The sequence below is a fragment of the Macrosteles quadrilineatus genome, unplaced genomic scaffold (assembly GCF_028750875.1).
Source record: "Macrosteles quadrilineatus isolate MER2022 unplaced genomic scaffold, UCM_ALF_1.0 Scaffold_1__1_contigs__length_201487025, whole genome shotgun sequence".
In the NCBI taxonomy this organism is placed as follows: domain Eukaryota; kingdom Metazoa; phylum Arthropoda; class Insecta; order Hemiptera; family Cicadellidae; genus Macrosteles; species Macrosteles quadrilineatus.
Genome location: NW_026542594.1, coordinates 99,784,875 through 99,806,922, shown reverse-complemented (window position 1 = coordinate 99,806,922; position 22,048 = coordinate 99,784,875). Strand labels below are relative to the sequence as shown.

The 22,048-nt window shown below is 34.0% G+C and overlaps 1 protein-coding gene across 5 annotated transcripts in view; it reads right to left on the bottom strand.

The window, feature by feature from the left end:
* Positions 1-334: 334 nt before the first annotated feature.
* Positions 335-22,048, bottom strand: part of LOC128996284 (phenoloxidase 2-like) — a 48,212-nt gene continuing 26,498 nt past the window's right edge. For all 5 annotated transcript variants that reach the window (XM_054421703.1, XM_054421865.1, XM_054421538.1 and 2 more), the window contains exons 8-13: positions 20,004-20,168; positions 18,478-18,606; positions 15,870-16,058; positions 10,103-10,238; positions 3,752-3,984; positions 335-2,271 (exon numbers count right to left, since the gene is read on the bottom strand). In XM_054421703.1, the coding sequence (XP_054277678.1) occupies positions 2,023-2,271; positions 3,752-3,984; positions 10,103-10,238; positions 15,870-16,058; positions 18,478-18,606; positions 20,004-20,168 (1,101 nt within the window). In that variant the 3' untranslated portion in view covers positions 335-2,022. The remainder of the gene's footprint in view (positions 2,272-3,751; positions 3,985-10,102; positions 10,239-15,869; positions 16,059-18,477; positions 18,607-20,003; positions 20,169-22,048) is intronic.

The window sequence follows — 22,048 nt, the reverse complement described above, 5'->3', positions numbered from 1 at the left end:
CCACCAACATAGCAACCCTTAAGGCCCATGTAAGTTTATTTTTAAAGTTATATTTGTGCTCATTTTTAGCCTATTTTAATTTATAGATTTCTGCACATCTACAAATATCTTTCTAACAGTATGCGTAGATTTTGGCTGTGATGCACACGAGGTGAGAAAAAAGGTTTTTAAGAAACATGCTTGCCTATTAATATATAGGATTGTTTCACAAAAAGAGCTTAAAGAAAGGCTAATACAATTAATTGGCACACATTTATTTGCAGTTATATTATATATATATATTGAGTATTTAACATCAACTCTTTGTCTAATTTTAATTAAAAACAAAAATTAATACACTTCTAAACTTTTTATTGTCTCATTTCAAAACTAAACACATATTTTACACAAATACAGTACAGTGGTTATAAGAATTTTCAGATATAGAGCACAATTTAACATAATAAATTACGTAAAGGTTTTTTTTTTTTTTTAAACTGGAAAATTAGTTGTGTGAAACTCTTCCAATTCCAATTTTATATTAACCTCATTAATTAAAAATGTATATTATAAGTTTGAACAGTATCTATTTATTCTAATAAACTAATGCACTAATAAAGAAAAGTTTGCAGATTTCCAAATTTACCAAACAAGGCCAATACAGTAGAAATACAACTTTCCTAATCAATTGATACCATTGTTTGAAGTTCATTGTTGGTGATGGTGAGTTAATGTTGTTCAAAGGTTTACTGCAGACATTTTCCATCACGATTGTAAAAACAATACACAACGTTTCGGGATCTGGAATCTGATCCCGTCCTCAGGTGAAAAAAACTTAACTAACACATTACAACTAACAATACACAAACGCTCAACCTAAGTTGGAATACACTACAGAGGGTAGCAGTCAAAAAATAGTTATTTGTGCAACTAGTGAGAAAAGTAAGCAATTGACTCACTCGAGAGAAATCCTTACTCACGAGCCGTAGGCGAGTGAGGAATGGTTTCTCGAGTGAGGCAATTGTACTTTGAACTCGAGTTGCACATTATACTTTTCCTACAGTTACCATAAAACAAATAAATTTGTGAAGAAACATAACCTATTTTTACACAGAAGTGAACTGTTAATATAACATTTAATGTGAAGTGACAAATACAACAGTACAACAGCTGACCAGCTGATTTACAGCCAGTGCTGCCAACGTATTTCGCGCGCATACGACGTTGCCTGCATGTTACGAGCTCACTATTTCGTGCCTTCACGTTGCAAATCTGGAGTGAGACAAAGTAATTAGAGTGAGACAATGTTAACATTGTCTCACTGATGAGCGAATTGGCCACTTTGCTTTCTCAAATCAGTGAGAGAACATGCACATTGTTAGGTAACTGTAGGAAAATCCAATTTTTCAGGTTATTTTATAGGTTTTTATGAAAAAATCATCATTAAAAAGATAAATTTGAAAAAAAATGAGAAAAAAAAACACATGGTGATAATATGGATTAGTACCTACATACCAATTTTAATCAAAATCGGATTACAGGTATGGTCTGTAGCTCTGTACACATCCACACACACAGACATCACTTTGAAAACCGCTTTTTTGGGTTCAGGGGGCCCCAAAACGGATATATCCACTCAAAACTTAAACTTGAAAATGTTGACAAAAACATTACTTTCTCCATATACTACAGTATGTTTGGCCTGTTTGGGGGAGAAAGTAAAAATAAATAATATTTTAATAGGCATGGTCAAGAAATAAAAAAAAATCTAAGAACGGCTGTTTCCATAAGAAGTGAGATCTATCTACTGTATCAAAATCGTGTATTTTTATCACAATTTGCGTACTTACATAATAATCCCTTAAAATCGTTGACACTAACCACTTAATACCTTAAGCCTATACGTAAAACTGTATATTATTATGAAACTGCGGCGTAGCAAATACCTACAGTACAAGTAGCGAAATACACAATTTTAAGATGAGAAGAGATTGATGGTTTGAAGCGTTGCCGATAATTCAGGTCCCTGAGGTAGTTTTGTGATCATCCGCGAGGAGCCTCATTGACCCCGACCTTCTTGGGGCTAACGGTTCTGTCCAGGTGTCTGATGGAGACGTCAACCACTGCCATGTTGGGAGTAATAAACTCCTGCAGCAGGTTGACACCGTCCCGAGGCAGACGGTCAAAGGGGTAGCCCATGGACCTCTTGTCAGGGTACTTGTTGTCCCGCAAGCCACAGTAGCTACTGGCCGCATCCTCACACATCTTGCCTCCCACAGTGGATCTCTCAACCTAAATGACAATAACACGTAAACATGTCAATACACTAACAAGGCACCAAGCTAGAATCATTGACTATATACAATAAGGTTTAAGGCATATAGTCCAATCTAGAATATAGTGATGGCAGAAGAGTTCGTCCAGAATTTAGAACAGTCGAGGTGCTGAGGGGGTTTGAGCATGCATAAAAGTGTAACGAAATTTGACTTTTGATTGTTGCTATGGGTGGGTATCTAGTAAATGAAGACAATCGAAGTTGTCACATTCCTAGGTGGTTAATAACATGGCAGGGAGGGGGTGAAGTTGGGGGGGGGGGGGCCGCGTACAAAATAGCTTATATCTCGAGAACCAAAAGTCATATAAATACGTTAGAAATGTCAAACTGTGCAGACAAATGTGTTCTAAAACAAGACCCCCTGATTTTTTAAAATAACAGCTTTGGAGAGTAGTATAGGTAGTATACAATAGGGAAATAATATTTCCTTAGAATAAAACTATTGCGATACATATAACAGCTATATAATCCTCAGATCCAATAAACCTAATATAATTTAAGGCGTAACACGTGTCGCGGTCATTGCTCTAGCTAGGCACCGTGCACAAAATTACTTATATCTCGAGAACCAAAAGTCATTAAATATGTTAGACATGTCAAACTGCAGAAAAATGTGTTCTACAAAATAGCTGTTAAGTTATGTATCGCAATAGTTTTATCTACGGAAATAATATTTCCCTATTGTATACTACTCTCCAAAGTTGTTATTTAAATAATCAGTAGTTCTAAACATCAACAAAAATCATAATACTCATATTTCAACTTATCGTAAATTTAAAAAATGTAATTTTCACTAACTTTTTGTAGTTTTTCGTCAAACTACTACATAATCTTGTTTTAGAACGCATTTTTCTGCATTGTTAGACATGTCTAACGTATTCATATGACATTTGGTTCTCAAATATAAGCCATTTTGTGCGCAGCGGCCCCCCCCAACTTAACCCCCTCCCCGCCATGTTATTAACCACCTAGGAATGCGACAACATAGATTTTCTTCATCTACTAGGTACCCTTAGTAACAATCAAAAGTCAAATTTCGTTACACTTTTATGCATGCTCAAACCCCCTCAGCGCCTGGACTAGAATAGGAAAATGAAACTTTAAAAGCTCTACTGTATTTCTTATCCAAAACCTTTTTTAAATGAATGTTTTGAAAGCAAAAACAGGAGACTGGATACTAAAATAGTAAACTATTGTTAGAATGTTAGGTACATTCTAACAATGTACAATTATGGTGCTTTCAGGGGAGAGCACCACGAGGATAAATTACAAATAATTGGTAGTTTTGATAAACCTGTTTGGCTACCATTGTCCCGGTATCCCCAAACAAACTTTTGAGACATTAATACAAAAGTTACTGAACTATTATTAATATTGAATATTAAATGAAAATTACAGACTATAACATTCCATTTGTCAATATATCCATAAACTCACCCTGTCATTCTCGTAGTTAGAGATCATAACAAACAGCTGGCATTGCAGTCCCTGAGGAGTACCGCGAGGTACCAACATGTGTTCTGGCCATCCACAGCCACAGAAGTTGAAAGCTTCCAGAATTGGTCCACTATCAGGGCGGTTTGCCTCCAGGTTACGGAAAGTTCTATTAAATGGAATTGTCACTGAAGATTCCTTTGATTTGCGCTCAATCACATTAGTTTTCGGTTTCACTGTAAGATCACCACCATTTTAAAACAATAGGTAGTTAAATAGAATATTTATTTTCTATTACAATACACCCTAAAAAAAACCAATGTGAATTTTGAATAATTTCAAAATAACTAAAAGCATCCATATTATTAGCCTACAATGTATAATAATCTACTGAAAACTGTGAATGTTAGAAAACTGCTAGTATAGAACATGAGTTTAAAATTGGATGAACATGATTTTTTCTCTATTATTATTTGAAGATTTTGTAAAATCACTTCACTACTGACCCCCCATTTAATTGATGTATTCCTCTGACCTATGTTATGCAAGATAGTCTTCTCTTCAGGTTAATTTTATTTTTTGTTTTTCTATTTAACAGTGTATTGTATCTATTATATTATTAAAGTGATACCATCAAATTTTATGTAAACGGTTAATGCCATTTACCAAATAAAAATATAGGTATATGGCATATCAAAATGAAGCTCAGAGTGTGTAGATTTGCCGAAAAGTATTGATATGGACGAACTCCCTAAGGGCTCTGCCCCACAGGCTGATTTCCAAAGGGCTACGCCTGGCATGTTTTGGAAGTTAACGTTATTCGAATAATTTAGTGAACAACAGCTGGCCAATGCAATTGACAATATAGTTTGTTTGTTTACATTGTTGTTTACTTATTTTATTATTTACTTCGATGTTCTTAAAAGAGGTGCAGTGAATGGGGACAGTGAAGCTATTTGTAGCTGTTTGATACAAATGATTGAAAAGATGATCGAAAAACGATGAATATGAGATTAACATACCATGTATATTGTTCGTTCCAAGAGGTTGTCACCGATCTTTAACAGGTCGCAATTTCAGAGAACCTCGGCCACCTCAGGACGTAAGGTATGAATGTTCCACTGCTTTTAACATCCGTTAAGATGAGAATTTCTCAAATTTGGGCCTTTTAAATGAAATATAAAGTCAAAGTTGATTAAATTAATTTAATGTTGGCTTCTGTACACCCGTGACTTCGCAGGCAGAACCTCTTGTATCCTATTAATATTGTAAGTGAGAAAGTTTGTATTTCTATAACTTTAATTAAAGTTACAGTTAAGATTAAAAGTATAATTTTATTTTCCATCAACACAAATGTTTTTATTATATTTTATTTTTTTTTAACTTTTTTTCTTCAAGTGCGAAGTAGTGAGCGACAATTAATTGGTTGGTAATCCTTGTAACTTTAATGCTATTGAACATCATAGAACAGAACCAAACTTGTTTAATTGAAACAGCTGTTAAGAGTCATTAATTCCATATGAGTACTCATAAGGTTAACATGGGAAACTCCAGAGCCACTGGGGCGGAGCCCGAGAGTCAGATCAGAATAAAAACAGCTTAGTTTTCCTATTTAATGCCTAAAGAATCAGTGTACCAAATTTCAGCCTCCTAGGTAAATGGGAAGTAAGAGAATTAGTGATGAGTGAGTGAGTCAGTCAGTCAGTGAGGGCTTTGCCTTTTATATATATAGATAGGCTCAAAAATAAGCAAGAAAAATTAGTTTGAATTTTCAAAAGTTACAGTTAAGATTAAAAGTATAATTTTATTTTCCATCAACACAAATGTTTTTATTATATTTTATTTTTTTTTAACTTTTTTTCTTCAAGTGCGAAGTAGTGAGCGACAATTAATTGGTTGGTAATCCTTGTAACTTTAATGCTATTGAACATCATAGAACAGAACCAAACTTGTTTAATTGAAACAGCTGTTAAGAGTCATTAATTCCATATGAGTACTCATAAGGTTAACATGGGAAACTCCAGAGCCACTGGGGCGGAGCCCGAGAGTCAGATCAGAATAAAAACAGCTTAGTTTTCCTATTTAATGCCTAAAGAATCAGTGTACCAAATTTCAGCCTCCTAGGTAAATGGGAAGTAAGAGAATTAGTGATGAGTGAGTGAGTCAGTCAGTCAGTGAGGGCTTTGCCTTTTATATATATAGATAGGCTCAAAAATAAGCAAGAAAAATTAGTTTGAATTTTCAAAAAAATTAACATGGGTCTTATGGGTTGCCATGGTGATGACGAAATAACAACAAAATATAAACAGAAAATCAAAACAAATGGAAGACATTCCAATCACATGTTTTATTTACAGTGTGGGGTGAAAATAGACAAGTCTGTACATTACATATTTTTGGTAGAGTTTTCGATCACGGGGCGACCTCTAGGAACCAATATAAAAACGGGGTTTTTGTCACAGCTAATTTGAGAAAACGGCTGGGTGTAGAAACTTGGTAGGGGTGTCTAAAGAAAGGTATTGGTCTGTAGGTGAGCCCTCAAAAGAGAAACGAGGTACATTTCCTTGGAGCTCTGCCCCAGAGGCCTTTAAAGTTCATTCAGCAGTTTTGTTTACATTACGACCTTATGGATAATTTTACACTACTTTTAATGAGCCAGCTGTTAATATTAAAATTGCATTCAAAGGTCTACTAAAACAGTCAAAATTAAATGTTTACATTATTATTTATGATCTATATAATTAATACGCTACATGAAACTTTTTCGGTTGAACTCCTCCGCCATTTCTTAACCGATTTTATCCATTGACGTCTCATTGGAAAGAGCTTGTCGCGTAAATTTGCAAACTGGCCTTATATTTTTGAAAAAGTCCCGTGGGCTCTGCCCCAGTGGCTTTGAAAGTTCCCATGTTATCCTTTTGAAGAACATAATTGTTTACATTTTGATCAGCTGTATACTGTATAATTTAATTGCTGTTATTTATTTTTTAAATCAACAAAACGCATTGGGTAGCCTACATTTAGGCTACTGATTTTGTTGAAATTTAACTACTTTAATTTATATTTGTACATAAGCCTGGGCATAATTTGATATATTTTACCAAGAAATAAAAATGAATTGACAGGGTACTGTATTTCTTGAGCAATCTTTGAAAGAAAAGATTTTTTAACCATGGAAACATAGGAAAGTCATAGAACGCCACCAAGTAGAAGAAATTGAGATTTAAAGAAAACCATTTACTGTCGTTGTCATCCTATATAATGAAGAACACCTACAATATGAAGATTCCCACAAACAATGAACAAGGATGTCAGCCGAAGTGTTACTATTTTGTAGGAAACATGCAAGGCTTATACGCCTTGGGAAACATGGACTTAACTTTATGACGATTGGCAAAGGAAAACACTCTAAGGCTGAATTAAACTGGCACGGCAAGGACATTAAATATATGTTTTCATAAAATTCAAGTGATTTAAAAATAATATGACTACATCCAAGAAACCTTAATAAAACTTTCACTGAAGGATTTGCATTATTCACATTTAAGCAAAACAAAAAACCATCTGAACAACATTAGGCATTTCAATTCTGCATTTTTTCAGGTAATTATAACTTACGTTATAAAAGTATCTAGCCAAATTAATGTCAATTGAAGCAAATAAAATTGTGACTGAGAGGTTATGAAGAAAATCAGGCAGTTCTTAAGTAATGTAAACAAAATGTTATGGCTATAAAAAATTACTGAAATTTGTAAACGTACTGGCGACAACTGGTAGTACTATGCAGACTACATTATCATTGACGAAGATCAACATGGACAACCTAATGCGGCTATAAGTGGGAAAGATTTGTAGAATACACTAAAATACCAGATCAGCTTTTGAAAAATTATAAAATATTTACAAGATATTTTGATTATATGGAACTGTTAGGTACGTAATCTATGAGTTGAGTCTTTTAAACTCATCGGAAATTTTGACTTTTATTCGTTTTTAAATAAGTTATTTGTTTTTAAATACTGTAACTACTTTACTTTTTTGCAATTGCTTGATTTCGAGCAACATGTACACTAGTTTTAAATTGATTCTCCACTGCATGGCAAGTTTTTTTATAGTTTCAACAAAATGATGAATTTATGATACGTTTTAAATGTTTTGTTCAAAAATCTATGCTTTTATTGCCCTTAGAAAATTTTATAAATTATGAAATCAGTGCGGCATACCAAATTCAAAGGAACACATAACTATTCCTTATCGGGTTAGCTTATACATTTTGTAAGGTTGGCACTTGCCTTTTTATGCCTACTTTCAATCACCATTTATTATTGAATTCAAGAAAGAACACTAGAAATTCATTTATTGGTATAAAAGTTGTCGATAATCGGGTTGAAAATTGTGTCATAGATGAGTACCTTGAGGATGAGAGCTGTGTTTAAGTTTTGGAATAGACTAATGTTTCATCTATGGTCTTGGTGAAGTGGGTGAATTAATGTAAATTCAGGTACAATATAAAAAAAAAAATGTGGACAGGGTTTTTACTTTGATGTACACGTCTAGCTAGGTCGAACAACGCATCTAAACCTCACTACATACAAAACATTCGGAAACACAACAGCCCATCACATCTCATCGCATTTGCATAATTTGTTACCAAGGCTGGACTAGGTTATGGATAAGGTTCCGCAAATGTTCACGATTTGTTTGTGGTCATAATTTCCTACAACTATGGTTCATTCCATCCACAAAATTCATGCACAGCTTTATTTTATCGATCTGGCCAAGGCAAAACTACCCCATGAGTTAATCAATTTCTTTGTTTGAAGTTTATTGTTGGTGATGGTGAGTTAATGTTGTTCAAAGGTTTATTGCGGACATTTTCCATCACGAATGTAGTTGGAATACACTACAGAGGGGTAGTAGTCAAAAAATATGCACTGTATAGCAGTCAAGTCATGATACAACATGCAATAATAATAAATCACAAAACACTATAATCTATAAAAGGTTTAACGTAAAAACTCACACAATGGAACATTAAAAGCACCGTACGCAATGACTCCACCAATGAGACTGAACCAACATGGCTGACCAATCGGAAACATGGAGACAACAGAAAACTCTTCTTTTTTTTACTACTACCCCTCTGTAGTGTATTCCAACTTTAGGTTGGGCGTTTGTGTATTGTTAGTTGTAATGTGTTAGTTAAGTTTTTTTCACCTGAAGACGGGATCAGATTCCAGATCCCGAAACGTTGTGTATTGTTTTTTACATTCGTGATGGAAAATGTCTGCAATAAACCTTAATCAATTTGTAAGTAAGTACAGGATGATTAAATACATGGGTCGATATGGCAAGAGAAGGAATTAAAATTGCTTGGATCGAAGTAAGAATGTTACTGCTTTCTGGAGAATCAGATATTTTTATCAAATACAAAAAAAAACCTGATTTAATATGCTGATAAAATTCTGTATTTTATGACCAAAGATGAAGATTCACTTATAAATCCGAATAATATCTGAATGATTTTCCTAAAGCAGATGGAATTAGTTGTTAGTAATATTGACTCTTTCCGTAACATGATAGACTAATTATATGAACGCCCTCCTTCTCCCATATAGTGGCTTTGACATGTAACTAAACAGACTCATGAACAAACAATCATAAGACTCCTAAAAAACCTTTTGGGCAACCTAAAGCCGATAAAAACGTACAAAATATTGTGTTAAACAAATTCAAAAATCACGTTTTTTAGGGAACACAACCGTCATACTTATTATTATGCCTATCCTCCATTCAATTAACTAAGATTTTAATAACTTCACTCTATCTATCGCAGTTACCTGAATTTACATAAAACCTCAATATTAACCGTCGATGGGGTTCCGCTAGTTTTTAATTATTTAAAACCAACAGAATATCCTTTGTTGTGATAATATAAACATAAAGACAATGAAGCAATGAAGTTAGTGACACAGTGACGGGATGCGAGGCCCATCAGTGATGGGGAAAAGTCGTAGCAACTCTAGCAAGTGGTATTAGATGGCACTAGACTTCCCGCAACGACTTGGATTCGCAAAGCAATAAGTCATGCAGGGAACAGTCATTCTACTCTCTTAACCATAATACGACATATCTTTAACGTAATCCACTCATTATGTCATAGATACAATTAATTGAAGTTAAATTTTGTATTTTGATACTGGATTTTATTTTTGAGTTTGGAAAAATATTCTTTCTATCAATTAAGAGAAAAAAATTAATATTTGTTTGTATCTTTGACAGAGAGCAATGCTGCTCTGTAACTCCTCCGCCCATGCTAGATGCATTTTGATATATATATATTTTAATGCTCACAATTGACTGTAAACTTGTCCATCTCAATGAAAAGTCCCTTCTGGTCTCTGAATAAAAATGGCAGACCACGTTCATCAAACTTGGGAGCCAGGAATATTCTACAGGTGCCCATTCTCTGCTGACCATTGTTCTCAACCTGAAAGCAAAAAGTAAACTATTGCACTCTAATAATTTAGGGACCATGCATTTTTTTGCAAAATCCATAATAGTTTAGATATAAAAACTATACGTACAATTTTAGTAATCTATATTTATAAAATAGAAAGTTTGTATATTTGAACGTTATGGACTCCAAAAGCGCTCGGCAGATTGTAATGAATCTTTCAGGCATTATTAAGCATTATTCAAGGATGGTTTGGTGCAGATCCGTCAAAAGGGCTCCGCCCCAGTGGCTCTGGAGTTTCCCATGTTAACCTTATAAGTACTCATATTTAAATGGAATTAAAAAATCTTAACAGCTAGTTCAACTAAACAATTTGATTCTGTGATGATCAATAGCATTAAAAGGTTACAAAATGTACCAACAGGGTGCAGCACTATTAATTGTCTAAATTTATGACAACGGTTGCTAATTTCAACCAAGCAGCTGTGATTCAAAATTAGAACTATCATAGTAGGATTGTTCACAGTTATGTTTATGTTTTTAATTTCATAAATAACGAGCTGTTGGCCCGTCCTACGTACGGGAATAGAGTACGGTAGTCAATTAAAACTGTATATAGCGTGTCTATTACTATTTCAAGCATAGTTTAAGCGGTTCAAAATTTATAGTAAAGAAATAAAAGCTGCAAGATGAATTAAAACATGTTTTCATTGTTATTTTCCCAACCTTTCCTCAAAAAGTCGAGTAGTAAAATAGTTTTAATAAGCTTTCTTTTGAAGATACGTGAGAATCGATTTGTATACAGCAATAGTTATAGAATCTTATTTATTTCCTATAATTAATGACAAAATCACAGAGTAAATAAACATAGAATGTTTATTAATTCAACCAGCTGTTAGTTATCTATACTTATTTAATACGCAAGCATGTTTTTTGTGACAATTACTCCTCCGAAACTACCAAACCGATTGACATGTTTTCGGTGTCATTGGAAAGAGCGTAACGTGAAGTTGTGCAGGAAACTTTCTTTTTAGGGAAATAATTAGAGAGTTAGGCCCTGGGGCCCTTTAAAGTTTTGTATTTCTCCATAAGATTAACATGGGAAACAAAAATTGTTATGAAACTCCAGCTGTTGTCAGAAGTTAAAAGTGAGAAGAAGTGAGAAGAACATATGTTAATTCTGAACATTCAATAAGTTTGCTAATACAGTTTGCTACAAACATTTACTGACTTGGTTGAAATGAAATATTTACTATTTGATTTTGGATTAGCGTAAACATTACAATGGAAAAAAGCGAGAGAGCCTGAATAAATTGAAATATTCTGTTATGTACATCTTGCGTATTTCCATAATCTTTTGGTCGAATCTTTCAAAGTCATCAGATATTATGACCGTTATTCCTTTTAAAATAACGCCTCTAATACTTAGCAATTGCTCGAATTCGAGCAACAGGGACACTAGTATCAAATTATATTGCACTAAAACAAACTAAATATTTTAAAGACTGCTCAAAAATATAAGTTGGATCTAATATTTTACCATGTATATTTAACGGGATTTGGCACTGAAAATGCTAACTTCCTTAACATTATCACTAGGTCTTTCAAACTTATACCATGTGTTTTATAGGCATAAGAATAGGTATAAACATAGTTAAAAGTAAATTTTTTCGTTAAGTTACACCCTTAATATTTTTTTGTTTTTTTTTAGCGAATTTCCCTATAGGGAAGTATTTTAGCGAATTTCCCTATAGGGAAGTAGCTATTACCGTAGGTGGCATGGTAAGACCTAAGCCCAGGAGCGATTTACTTTTTCATTTTGATGTCCCCAGAGGCCAAAAACACCATTCGTTAAAATTTTTATATATGTGTATATATATATATATATATATAGATTTATATATATATATATATATGTGTCTGTGAACGCGATAACTTGAGTAATTTTTGTCCGATTTTGATGAAATTTGGTTTAAAGGTGTAAAGCGGGATAAACTTGAATGAGTTCGCAAACCAGCATGATCGGACCATGGGAACAGGGCTTTACGGGGGGTTTTATGGGGTAAAAATTGGTTTTTCTCACTTTTGACCCTCAAAACACAAAGTTTCCCAATTTCTCTTTATACCTTTTTAAAGAGCTTAAAAAAACAAATAATTTAGTATATAAAAGTATTTTTGAACGGTTATTGGTAATGGAGAAAATTTTAAAAATTTTAAATTAAAAATTCCCATGTTATTCTTATGGAGCATATTGTAAAATGTTGTAGTTTGGTTGTTTATGGATATATTTTGATCAATCTTGGCAAACTTATTTATTTTGTACTAAGCTATTAATATTTTACTAAAAAACACACTTTATTAGTTTCGTTGTAGCAGCAAACCTAGGTACTCATTTAAATATATTTAATTGAAAATCAATTCAGACAAATGGAAATTCGCTTAGTTGTCAGGTTTGTTGCGACGGGGGTATTTTAGGTAATTAACTAAATTTGATATAACTTCAGTTCTAATTATTGGATTTTAATCATTAAACCATCAGTTTGCAGGGAATAATGCCCTCTAAATATTTAGGTAGCACAGAATTATAACAGTGTCTTTAATTATTAATTTTTTATGGGTCATTTTGCAATTTTAAAAAAATAAATTGGTTTTCAGTGGAAATAAAAAGATCTTTTTTCACTTAAGAATAGACATACATTTACAATTCTACCTAATTATTTAGATAATGACATTCTTAACACTTGGTAAAAATTTGAATCATGTAGCATAAACCGTTTTGAAGATATATCAAATTAAGTAGTTAAAGACGCTAAAAAACAGATTAGCGGGAATCGCACGCTAAAGTTACACTTGGCAGTGTAACCATGGTGATACTTTTTGTTGAGTTATGGATCAATTTTTTGTTTATGCAAGCATTTTATTATTATTTATTATATTATTATGTAATTATTACCTACTTAATTATTATATAATTAATATTAAAAATAATGATAATTATTATTAGTACCTACTAAAATAAGTCAATGACCGGATCTTTTAAAAATATCTTCTGTATTTTTCTTAATATAGCCTAAGCACAAAAAAATATTTTATTTTTATTTTTGACCAATTTTTCTTATTTTTAGCATTATAAATAAAAATAATAGACAAATTTAAAAAACACTTAAAAAAAAATTCATTATTTCACTGCCATATCCCCTTAAATAAACTCTCATCCTCTTACCGAATAAATGAACCTATCAATGATTATAACATTACACATAGTACAAATAAATAAGTCAATTCTACGTATGTCATTCATTTTCATCCAAATGCTCAATTTGTGTCGAAAACGCTGAATGTTTACAGCTGTTACGTTAAGCAAATGGTATTATACCAAAAGCTAGAGTAGAATGTTAGCGTCGGCTGCTAGACTTTTAAAAATTTAAAAGTTAATTTCTAAAAAGCTGAAACCCTAAACTGATTCGACATTCCCTAGTTCTCAAAATTATCTTTCTTTCAACACAAAAATCATGAAAATCCGTCAAGTGGTTAATTCAGAATCGTGAAATAAAAAAAACCTGTCACGTTTTAATTTATAGGATTTTTGATAGTGTGTGAATAAGGAGTTTTACTTTATAAGCGCATAATTCTTTAACTTATTGACTTTCTTTTTTCCAAAATGTTTATAAAAACCTATTGAATTTGTATGGTTTATTTCCCAAAAAATAATGTCAGGGAAACGAAAGTAGCCAGTTAATATTTAAAGTTAATACTTTTAGTAAATCCCAAAGTACCCATGAACTTTTGAGAAAACTACAAGTCACAAACCCATAAACCATATACTTAAAATGTTCGTCATGACGAGAAACCTTGCGCAAAACTATCCATTATTTCATCAATTGCCCTTTAAGGTCGTAATTATTCATTTCTAAAGGGAATGTTCCATATACCTACCTAATGTTAAAAATACCTCAGCTGTACTTATTTTTGTATGTTATTTTACCCAACCCGCCAACCGTTAAACTTCCCTATCCCAAGCGTGATGTAAGCAACTTATTTACTTCACAGCGTGAAGTAAAGTTTCAAAAACTCACTCGGTGAAGTAATGAAACCCATTTAAATAGGTAACATTGAGTGCTCAACTTAAAAAATATACTTCTATGGAGCTAACGACGTTCAACGCTAGAAATCAGCTGTGCGCTTGAATTTTATTGTTATGCTTTAAAGAATTTTCCTAACCTAAATTTTGTTTGTAAAATAACCTTACTGTCAGAAGATGAGCGAAATGGATAATGAAAAATATTGTACATAACCCCCTGTATATTGTCAGGTCAGGTAAAATCTTGTATGTTACACGTTACGCAAGAGCGTGTAATCACTTAGGCCGGTTTTATGCACTGCAACAGTCGCGTGTTGCGAGTCGCGGCGCGACTCAAGTTCTATTGAGTTAAATGGGAGCATTTATGCACCACGACAGCGACAAACTGTCGCGTGAGTGAATCAGCGATCTCTAAGGTTTTAGAATCGCAGCTTCAAAAAATATGTCGCGCGCGGTTTATGTTCTAATGGATCAAATGGGCACGTTTATGCACCGCGACAGTACGGTAGTATTTTTCATACTCCACGTGGTACGGTATATTCTCCATATATTTATATTGATTAATGTTAATAATTAATACATAAATGAGTTCTTTACCCTTTATTTGTAATACAAATTACATCATTTTATTATGTAATGACATTTTTAAGAGGGTTGACCCAATTCCAACTGTAAATTGTATGTGTTGTTTAAATAACTGGGGTATTGTCATTAACATGTACAACACTACAGGGTCTATATTTAAACAACTAATCACTCCTACATGACAACCACAACACACAACATTGGATTGAGAACTGACTGAGTTCTTTAATTCCCCACCACCGGATGTGAGTTAACGCGACAAAAAAGTGTCGTTGTCGCGTGACCGATCGGTCAGCCGCAACAAATGTAGCGACTGTCGCGGTGCATAAAACCAGCCTTAGGTGAATTATGCAGCTCGCTTCCGCTCGTTGCACAACATTCACCTGCGTGATGTAAAAACACCCTTACTACACTTGTAAGGTAAATAGCTATAATTTATTACCTTATTACAATCAGTGATTATTTGTTTGTATTACTGGACTCTGTTTTGTTTATTTCAGCTTAACTTTACCTATAGTTTTATTAATACTTATGAAGTCAAACGGGGTGAAGCCCGTGGGTAACAGCTAGTGTAAATAAGAAAGCTGCCAAGGAACAAAATTGGCCACATCTGTACATAAACCAAATTATTTATGGCACGGGATGTGACTTTGTAGGACAGCGGACTAGGTCGAGGGATCATATGTGTTTTAAGCAACCAAAACAGCCTGGGCAATGTGTATGTTAAAAAGAGTTTTTGCTTGTTATAAGTGCTTAGTGCTCAGATGTAATTCTATAATATTTGTACTCAGTGCATGTTCTATTAATTTCTCATTGAGGTAGATGTAGTTCACTCATTGGACACCCTGTGTGAATGGCAGGCTATGTATAAATTGTCTGTGATGCTGGAATTCAGACTAAAAATCATATTAATTTGTTGGCTGTTTTCTTTCTTTCAGATTTTTTCCAGCACCAGAGTAACGGTGAAATATATTTTATCAAAACACATGAATACCTACTGTAATTTTATAGCTGAAAGGAATGTGTTGAAGATGAGTGAACCGGGCAAATACGTTTCCTCGAGGAGTGAAGTCGAGGCCTCTGGAGAGATCAATATCACTTTGCTGCCATAGAGTCACCAATAGATTGTCTGGCTGGCCTTGGACCTTGATTTGGGCTGAAGTAACAGTAACTCCATTGTAATTCAACTGGAACAAACAAAGACATTAGAGAAATATTTGGCTCTAAAAATGGTTCTTTTGTTGGATATAGGCTTGGTTGAATTTCAAAATTCATATTTAAATTTCATCCTTAGTTAAAGCATAGATAAAACATACTCCCTTAGTAGATTTCTCATCCTTATGGAACAGCTGAAGACAATTTTATTGTTAGTTCTGTATGGTTTATGTAGAGGTCGTGTTTTGTTTACAATTTGTTTCCCGTTATTACAGCCATTTAAAACCTCGTTTAACCAAATAATACGTTCTAATCATAAACAATAACTTGTCCCCTAGTTATATAACCAAACAGTAAAGCACAAATCAAGAAATTAACCCTAAAATAATGGAAACAAAGTTTCATCGACACTAGCGCCTTTGTGTCACGTACATGAACTAGACACGAAAAACGTGCTTCAAAATTTACAATGGGATGAGAAGTCTACTTGTGTTGGTTAGTCTATGGTTAAAGGAACTATTTCCTTACCTTCACTTTTAAAAACAGCAGCAACCCTTTAACTAGACAAAGATTTAATTGGTCAGCATCACCAAGTTTTATTCATTTCATAGAGTAATTGTTATCTATCACTAAAAATGTTCAATAATTAATTAAAATGTGAGCATTTTAAACAGAGAATACTATTAAAAAATAAAAAAGATTTATAGCAATAATTGTCTTTCAAACATAAACATATAATGTTGCCTCTTTGACTATTGATAGAACTAGACATTCTATCCCCATGACTTTGACTATTGATAGAACTAGACATTCTATCCCCATGACTTTGACTATTGATAGAACTAGACATTCTATCCCCATGACTTTGACTATTGATAGAACTAGACATTCTATCCCCATGACTTTGACTATTGATAGAACTAGACATTCTATCCCCATGACTTTGACTATTGATAGAACTAGACATTCTATCCCCATGACTTTGACTATTGATAGAACTAGACATTCTATCCCCATGACTTTGACTATTGATAGAACTAGACATTCTATCCCCATGACTTTGACTATTGATAGAACTAGACATTCTATCCCCATGACTTTGACTATTGATAGAACTAGACATTCTATCCCCATGACTTTGACTATTGATAGAACTAGACATTCTATCCCCATGACTTTGACTATTGATAGAACTAGACATTCTATCCCCATGACTTTGACTATTGATAGAACTAGACATTCTATCCCCATGACTTTAACTATTGATAGAACTAGACATTCTATCCCCATGACTTTGACTATTGATAGAACTAGACTTAATGAGTACTTTGGTTTTCTGCCAAAGGAAGGTACTAAAGGTTTTTTTATGTTAATAGCTTAATCAAAATATATCCATAAATAACCTAACTGCAACATTAAAGAATAACATAACTTGATATTTTAATTTTTGTTTCAATTTTCCCTGTAACCATTAAGTATATAATGCCTTAGCGTACAAAATTATTTGTCTTTATAAGGTCTACAAAATGGTTTGGAAAGAAATTGCCAAATTTCATGTTTTCGGGTTTAATATTGAGAAAAACCAACTTTTGCCCATTAAAACCTCCCACAAATCCCTGATCCCATATTCAGGTTCGTCCAATCATGCCGGTTCACAAACCCATTTAAATAAATATAGGTTTTTACATCTGTACCAAATTTTGAATGATTTTTACTCAAGTTTTCAGGCTAATGGACGGACGCACACACATATACACACACACAGACATATTGTATATACATGAGCCTATAACCGTATGCATTTAAATTGCTGGTGTTTTGGCCTCTGAAACCAGTGGCGGATCCAGAGGGGGGGGCCAAGGGGGCGACCGCCCCACCTCGGGCATACATATACATACATTTTTTACTGCATGTAAGTAGTGGATACACATTGCGTAAAATAATTTGTAAACTTTGGACAAAGAAATGGAATAAAAACTGCCATTTTGGAGACTTATTTCACACCAATTTTCCGGGAGGGTAACCCCGAACCCCCTAGATCCCCTGGTTCGCCCCCCCCCCCCTTGTGACTGTTCTATATCCGCCACTGTCTGAAACATCAGCCTGGGTCTTACCATGAGACCTACAGTCCTACAGTAATAGATTATTAAGGGAATTTGTTGAAATAAAGTAGAAAATACAATTTTAGAAACTAGCTCTGTAACTGGTTCAACCAACTATGCTCTTTTTTATTAAAAAAATTGGCGACAACTTGTCCATATAGATGGGATATTGTCTACTTCATAATCGAAAAGTCAGTTAGTTTCAATTGCTATAACATTATTTAAGCTTTAAGTGGGTATGTCAACAAAATAACACACAAATTCAAATTCGTTTGTCGTAGTTTTACCGTAATGTTTAGAAGACTGACTTTACATTGCCTTTTAAAAATGGTTAAATTAAATTAATTACTTGATCAACAGTGTAGCGAGGAAGGAGATTCTTGTGCTCCTGGAAGATGTCGTCCACAAACGCATGCCAGCGGTAAAACACAGGATCCCTCATGGCAGTGGCTGGGTCACCCATCACCCCAAAGGTCTCCTAAATATGCAAAATATCCTTAGAGCTATATGCTCAGCCTACCTAAATCCAAACACAAACTGAGGATTTTTGCCAGGAACTCTTTCTACATCTATCTATCTATTATCTATTATTATAAAATTGAGGTGGAATCTGTCTGTCTGGGCGGCTGTCACAACTAAAATACTAAACCAATACAGGCAAAACTAAGCACAAAGATGGTCCACATACCTAGGAATGTCTTAGGCCTATTAGTTCACTTCCTTGAGTTCCTCTCTGGCTACGCCCCTTGGACGACCAAAGTTTTAAGGTGAGGTGTTTCAAAAGTAAATATCGATTGGTCTCCATGGAAGCATGAGAAATCTCACAAATTTTACCTTTGCATTGACATTTAACAAACAAGCAGATCTGCCAAATACTTATTCCACAATTTGAGACAGCTTATCCAAACAAATTAAATATAATATTTTACACAACTTTGTGGTAGGGTAGGTTTATTAATTCCTAAGCTTTGTCATTGATTATTTATTCTAAAACTATGTGGTTGATTATGGAAATAAAATAGTTATTGTGTAACTATTGGGCAAAGTGGCACTTTGCTACACACAAGAGAAATGTTTACGAGTGCAGCAAAGGCAGTTTGCACTCGCGTTACACATTATGTTTTTACTACAGTTACTATAAGGCATATAAATAATTAGTCTTTCAAACACTGTACAACACGTTTTTAGGTTAGGTTAAATCCAAACATTGAACGAAATGGGAAACGCTGCACCAGCTGATCGTAGTCGTAATATCTTTAGGCGTTGCCAACTTATTTTCAAGCGTACACGTATTATGTGCCTAATAAAAGCACGCTGTTTTGTGTTGTTTGTTTGGAATACTGGTGTGCGGCAAAAGTAAAAAGTGTGCGGCAAAAGTAAGTATAGATGCAGCAATTAGCAACTTTCTGTGCTATAATCAGTGCAAAAGGAAGGCCACTTTGTCAGGCGACTGTAGGAAAAAAATATTCTTTATCCATTACTGTATCGACCCAAAGATAGCTTTAACTATTAAGAGCTGTTATGATATCAAGGGAACACCCGTTCTTTGAAACTGAATTATCTTCCCGTTGCACAGCAGCTGTTCTTTAATAAATTTAAAAAGTAGATGCAGTAGGATATAATATGGCTCAAAGTAACCAAGTATATTTGTGGTAAAGTTGATGAAAGTTGTTGTTGAACTCAGTTCTTAATTGAGTATACTATCAACTTTTACATACAGGTATAGGAGTTGTTTTAAAGTGTTAACATTCATGTTGTATGGCTCTAAAAAGGAACTTTACGACTTCCTTTATATAAACATAAAATATATTTATTGACTTTTTATTCTTTGATTTAGGTCGTCAATGTAACATTGTAGAGGCACAAGTGACTTACGAGATGACGATTGTCAGGGTCATGGGAGAGAGAGATGGCAACGTGTCCTCTGTTGTGGAGATCTCCGTACACAAACTGGTTGATTGTCAAGATACTAGCCTCCATCATGTTGCCGAGAGTGTCGATTCCGGTTTCTTCATCCAGTGGTTGGATTTTTCCATCGGCCTTTTAGACAAAGAATTTTTGTTTGGTAAAATTTAGTTAACTGTATAGAGAATTGGTTATTTTAAATTCTGGATTACTTGATTACATATAAAATAACGCTGTGTATTTAACCATCCTATGGAAATAAACATTTTAAAAAATACCCCCGCCCCAGCAAACCTGCAGACTAAGAGAACTTCTATTTGCCTGATTTGATTTTCAATTATTTGTAATGCTACCTCCTCAGGGGGGAAGCCGCTAGGAATCGGAAGAAAATTGTAAACGTAAGCATAATTTGATATGCAAATCAAATTAAAGGTCTTTTTTAGTACATTACAATGCCACAAATTCAAGCTCAAAAGAACAACTGAGTAAAAATTGGCGGCCGTTCAAAGATTCAAAATGGCAGAGATTCAAGATATCTTTGAACGGCTACCACTTTTGACTCGGTTGTCCGTTTGAGTTCAAATTTGCAGCATTATATACTGCTAATAGAGCCCTTTAATTCGATGTATCAACCTATGCTCCTGTTTAAGATTTCCTTCTGACTCCTTGCGGGACGGGACGTTCTCATGATACGACAGAAAACTGACAGTTAAAAGTAGATTTTTAGGTGCCGTTTTGATTTACCAAATCTCATTGATTTATCTGTTATAGTTTAGAAAATATTAAGCCTGTGCAGGACTTAACACAACCCTGTACACTCCCTGTATATACCCTGTGAATATACACAAATTTGAACGAATAGTGTTTTTAGCCTCCAGGGACATCAAAATGAAAAGGTATATCGGTCCCGGGTCTAGGTTTTACTGTGCCCCCTACGGTAATAGCTACTTCCCTATAGGGAAATTCGCTAAAAAAAAAAAAAAAAACTATAAGCCAGGTCAATTACAGTGATGAGGACTTAATGGAGGATTACTCCAATACAGGAAAGCCCTTTATATTTCTGTATATACTGTACCGATCTAAAGATGAATAGATAAGACAGATCAATTGAACAAGAGCACTAAAAATTGAGTAAACTGAACCACCTAAGCCTCCCTGTTTTCTAAAAGTTGGGGAGCTTCCAAACTTGAAGTACATTTTAAAGAACCACAGGTTATTTGTGAGATGCTGAGCAATAACAGTTCAGTACACTGTGGAATATTTAATATGTTTTCAATCCTTTCTTATTTTTAAATGATGCTAAAATTGACTTTGTTAACCGAAGGAAGACCAATGGAAAGAAAATTATCACTATGAATCCAATTTGGCTAGTTTGTAAAGATTTTAATCCAAATAAAACTAACATAATGTATGAGTGATAGTTTAAAGTTTTTAATTAAACCATTCTATAATTTTAATTCATTACTGTGTGTGAAATTGATGTTTTCAAACTTAAGCCGGGTTTACACGATGCCAGTTGGTGAGACAGTTTTCTTTGCCAATTAATTGGCATCACGTGATTGCAGGATTGTCAGAGGCCAGTGGTCCTCCTCGTTGTCCCAATCCACTACCAGAGACAACTGAATTTCAGGGCAATTGTGAGGGCAGTTAGCAAGACAATTGGCCTGAAGTCTTTAAGCCGCGTTTACACGAGGCCAGTAGAGCAAGCAGGTAACGGGGCAGGTTAATTGCCTCTAATGTAACCTATTCAAGGAGATTGATATTTGTACATACAGGGTGAGTTTTAATTGTCCCCCCCCCCAACTTTTTTCTACATTTTTTCAAATATCAATCCCAGACCACTTCCAAACATTGTTGGGTAGTAAGTACTTCATTTTGACAAGGTGGTCATTTCCGGCCGCCATCTTAGATCCGCCATATTGGATGCAAAATATTTTTTTCAAATGTAAAGGTGGGCTTGTGACCCATTATTTCGAACTAGATTTTTACCCTAGTTAGCGTAGTTGATAGCGTCT